The 4,971-nt window shown below is 51.6% G+C and overlaps 1 protein-coding gene across 1 annotated transcript; it reads left to right on the top strand.

Moving 5' to 3' along the window:
- Positions 1-1,113: 1,113 nt before the first annotated feature.
- On the top strand, positions 1,114-1,380 carry LOC308268704 (COX assembly mitochondrial protein homolog; the record flags this gene model as incomplete). The annotated part of the gene is made up of 1 exon (XM_080703810.1): positions 1,114-1,380. One exon carries the CDS (start codon positions 1,114-1,116, stop codon positions 1,378-1,380), a length of 267 nt encoding a protein of 88 aa, XP_080559936.1.
- Between the last annotated feature and the right edge of the window lie 3,591 nt (positions 1,381-4,971).

The following is a 4,971-nucleotide window of genomic DNA, read 5'->3' as shown; positions in this document are numbered from 1 at the left end:
ACCTCCAAGCTACACTCCCAGCTCCATTTTTTATTCTTTTTTTAGGAAACAAGGTCTCACTGAGTTGCAAAGAGCCTCACTAAGTAGTAGCTGAGGCTGTCCACAAACCGTGATCCACTTGTCTCAGCCTCCCAAATGCTGGGATTACAAGTGTGCGCCACCATGCCCAGCTCTTATCTATTTCTTCCTACATTTTTTTTTTTTTTTTTTTTGTACTGGGTGTTGAACTGAGGGATATTCTACCTCAACCTTTTTTATTTGAAACAGGGTTTCAAATAAACAGGGTTTTGAAACAGGGTTTTGCTAAGCTGCTGAGGGTCCCATGTTGCTGTGTTTTCGGTGGCCAGCCTGCCCCTGGTCTCCAGCATAGATGGTGCTGGCGAGGCCTGCAGGTGGGGGGCTGGCCTGGAGCGGCTCAGAATGGAGGTGCCCGTGCTCCATCCCTGGCACGTGTGACTGCCGTGCAGCTCCCCTGCCTTCTGAGCTTCTTCTCCCCGAGGGGCTCGCTCATTCATCCAGTCCCTACAGAGCCAGACTTTCTTTTTTTTTCTTCCCCTTTACAGCCCTTACATCCTCGCTGGCAAAACAAGGAGGTTGTTTCAGGTCAAACCTGTCCAAAGGCCGTTGCATGTGAGCACTTTACATTTGCTGGGCCTGCATTAAAAAGGGGAGAAAGAAGTTGGGCGTGGTATAGTGCATGCCTGTAATCCCAGCGCTTGGGAGGCTCAGACAGGAGAATTACAGGTTTGAGGCCAGCCTCGGCAACTTAGTAAGACCCTGTTTCAAAATACATAAAGGCTGAGGGTATAACTTGGAGGTAGATTGTTCCTGGGTCCAATGCCCAATACAAAAAAAAAAAAAAGTGTAGAAAAAGTTTAATTCTGACTATTTATTTATTTATTTGCAGTACTGGGGATGGGACCCAGGGCCATTCTATCTCCAAACTATACCCCCAGCCCTATTTTTTATTCTTTATTTTGAAACAGGATCTCACTGAGTTGTAAAGGGCCTCACTAAGTAGCTGAGGCTGGCCATGAGCCTATCTCAGCCTGCTGAGATTACAAGTGTGCATCACCACGCCTGGCTGAAAAAGATGTTTTGATCCTGAAAATAATGAGAGAAAAGGCCAGAGAAAGGTATTCTGAACAAGTTCAATATTTTACCAAATGCTGCAAGGACTTGGACATCCTTATGTTAATAAAATGCTGGAAAGAAAATTCTGCACTGAAACACTGTCTAACTGCTTACTATAATGATCCAACCTTTTTGGAAGAGTGCAAACTAGAATACCCGAAGGAAAGCGAAGAATTCAGAAAAACTGGAATTCCTATGAAGAAAAGGCTACAGAAACTTCCCACATGCTTGTGGAAGCTCAAATAGTCAAATGAGTCAGGAAGTCTCCTATCAGTTGAAGTCATTGGTAGTATGAATTACTTGAAATAATAGACTCAAGGATGAGTTTTCTTTAATAATGAATATATTAATTTTATGTAAACTGGGCATGGTGGTGCATACTTGTAAACCCAGTGCTTGGGAGGCTGAGACAGGAGGATCTGGGTTCCCAGGCAGCCTCAGCTACTTAGTGAGACCCTGTTTCAAAATAAAGAATAAAAAATTGAGCTGGAGGGTGTATTCATTTCCAGTCACCCCCCCCATGCCATTTTGGCATGGGGCTGTATTTCTATTTTCTGTATTTCTATCTTTCTAATAAACTTCTTTAAATCTTAAAAAAAAAAAATGAGCTGGAGGTGTAGCTCAGAAGTAGGATGCCCCTAGGTTCCATCTCCAGCAACACAACACACACACACACACACACACACACACACACACACACTTATATGAAATAAATATCTTTATTTAAAAAAATAAAAAAAAAGTAAAAAATAAAAAGCTGGGGATGTAGCTCAGAGTAGAATATTCCTGGGCTCGATTCCCAGTGTGACCCCCCGCCAAAAAAATAAGAACTCAGAGGAGGAATGGTTTATTTGGCTCATGGTTTTGGAGGTCAGTGCATAGTCAGCTGGCTCCAAGGTAGAAATGTCATGGCGTGGCAGAGGAAAGTTGCTCTCATGGCCGCCAGCAGCAGAGAGAGAGAAAGATAGAGATGCTAGAGAGAAGTAGATGATAGATAGATAGATGACAGATAGATAGAGACAGCATGGCAGGAGGGGCCAGGAGAGAGGCAGTCCTCAAGGCCATGCCCCCAGGGACCCACATCCTCTGGCCACACCTCCCTTTAATGCTTGCCACATTGCTAGCACACAAGCTTTCTGGGGCACATTCTATATCTAAAGCAGAATAGTCTCTGAGGTGGGGTACCAGAGGGCTGCTCAGAGAGCAGAGGCCTCGGGGCTGGAGCAGGAGACGGGAGGGCCCACCACAGGGCAGAATGGGGCGTGGGTACTCACCTGGATCCCTGGTGCCCCCACGGCCTGGAGATCAGGGCCAGGAGGGTCTGGGCTCACGATCTTGTGCCCACTGGACCTCATGGACGGCGGGGAGTTCCCTGTGTCTAATCTCAGAATGGAGTAGCCACTGGTGGCACTTAGGGGTGTTGGTGCCCCCTGGACTCAGAGGCCCTGTGAACACCTTTCTATTGATAAATAAGAAGGCCAGCTTGGGGAAGTGTTGCTCAAGCACAGGGAGGCTAGCTAGTGGGGGAGGGGCCAAGCCAGCATCCTCCTCTGCGGGGGGGGGGGGGAGCGGTGGCCACAGCATGGTCTTGCCTCTCACTGAACAGGACCCACAGAGTCAGTCCCCCTGGCCTCCGTCTTCTTCCGGCTGCTGTGCTGGGGAGCTGGCTCAGGAAGGCCCTTGTAGCTTCCTCTGGGGCCCTGGGCTCTCATTCTGGGGGTGTGGGCATGATGATCCCCTCTAATGAGCAAGCTCCCCCCCTTCCTGGAGCCCTTTCATCTGATCCGCAAAGTGTTTTTACAAACACCGACTCATTAACCTCCCACGGGCGGGCGGGAGGTGCTTGGTCCATTTCGTAGGAGGGAAATGGAGCCACCTCATTGTTCCAGGTTTACAGCCGGCCACCCAGCAAGCCACCTAGAGATCCCAGACGCAGGAATGCGGCTGGGAGGAGCCAGGCAGAAGGCTCCTTTCTAGAGGGCTGGCGCAGGGGCCAGGTCTGGGAGCCAGGAGCCCGGGCCTCCGGTCTCGGGCACAGGGCACACTGCTCCTTGTGGGTGTGTCTGTGCCAGGCACCTGCTCGCGTCCCCTCTGTGTGGGGCCACGGGATTCTCTCATTGGATACACAGACCCCACGTGTCGGTTAAATTCTTCCTCTTTTCTTCAGCGAGGAAACTGAGCGACCGAGGATTTGGTTCTTTGGAGAGGCGGCACCAGGCCTGTCTGCCCTGAGATCATGTTCTTCCTTCCTGTACGCTTGGGGTCGGGGAGGGACATCCTCCTCAGGAATCGCCGCACTTGGGGGGTGAGGCGTATCCCCAGGATCCGTGGAGAAAGGGTGTGAACTAGGATGACATAAAACCGCACAAAAAGAAAGGCGTCTCTAGTTGCCAAAAAGTGCAGGTTCCTCCCGCCCCCCCTCTTTTTGTTTTCCACCGCCACTAAACTGTAATCAAACTTTTGTTGGCATTTAGAACGCTTTTAAAAAGAAATGCACGGGGCTATCGCAGCGTCTGCTAATTCGTGCCTTGGACCCCCTGAGAGGCAGGTGGGGAAAGACTGCCTGCAGCCACCTGGGGAACCTGCCCGTTCCCGTCTGCCCACCTGGTCTGCTTTGATAACCCGGACATTATCCGGGCGCCCATTGTGCACGCACGTCAGTCAGGCCCCTCTGTGGAATTGCTTTCATTTAGAAGCCTCTCCTTCTATTTCAGTTGCTCATCAGCTCCGACTTAAGGTGAAAACCTGTCTTCTGGTTGACAGGGAGGGAGGCGAAAATTACTAGTGAGTAGAAAACTGCAGGTTACACAAATAACATGTCACCGGAGATCAGGCCGAGCCTTAAATCAATCCATTAGGCAGCCAGGGCCTTTGTGAGCCCGGCGGCGGGTGCTTGCCAGCCCCTCTCCCCTGTGTCTGGGAGAGAGCTTGTTTTCTTACTTCTTGGTTGACATTCTCCGCCCTTGCCTTGCCCCGGGCTTTCTTCCGGAAGGTGGAGGCCGCCTGGTCCCATCTCTCCAGGAGCTGGAATGACAGCAGTTCCCAAAGGGCAGCATCTAACTCCTTAGCAGCAGCCTTGGATTTACTGTCATGGGGGCTGAGGGGTAGGTTGCTTCCTGGCCAACATAGAGGTGCAGAAATGGCACCCCAAACCCAGAAGGGCAGCCTCCAGAGGCGCCTTTTGCCCCACCATGATGCTAATGGGAATGGTAACAAGAATGACAAGAACAGGTGACTTTTGTTGGGTGAGGCCCTGGGTTAAGCGTTTCACCAGCTCCGGGTTCCATTCTGACAATCCCAAGCAGGTGACCACTGTCCCACAGGAGACGTCGTAAGGAGGCTGGCCTGGTTGGAGAGAAGACCCCGGAGGAGCTTTCTTAGACTCAATGCGGCCCCTTCACCAGCCTCTGTCCAGGTGCCTCCCAGCCCAGCACAGAGCCCTTTTCTATTCAGCAGATAGTCCGCTTCTCCTGGGGAGAGAGGCTCTTTGTTGCGGGGAGGGAGGAGGCGAGCCGCCCACGATGGCTATAGTGGAGAGACTGCGGGGTGTGATACCAAGGTCGGTGCTCTGAGCGCTTCTGAGATGCAGCCCTGCTCCAGGATCTGTGTGGGACAGCCAGGGATGAGGCTCTGGAGACCGCCCCCTAAACTCCCATGATACTCACTCGGCTGGACCACCCCAACCCTTGGCAGAGAGAACTTTTCAGATGTCTATGGCTTAGCGGGGGGGGGGGCAGCGTTGTGCCACTTTCCCTCAGCAAATAGAAATGAGGGTATTGGCGAGGAGGGTCTCTCTGCAGGACTCTGGTCCCAGTGCATAGCACAGGGTCTGTGCTG

The sequence above is a fragment of the Muscardinus avellanarius genome, assembly GCF_963383645.1.
Source record: "Muscardinus avellanarius genome assembly, chromosome: 10".
Classification (NCBI taxonomy): domain Eukaryota; kingdom Metazoa; phylum Chordata; class Mammalia; order Rodentia; family Gliridae; genus Muscardinus; species Muscardinus avellanarius.
The sequence above is the reverse complement of the archived record's forward strand: the minus strand, read 5'-3'. Positions and strand labels throughout refer to the sequence as shown.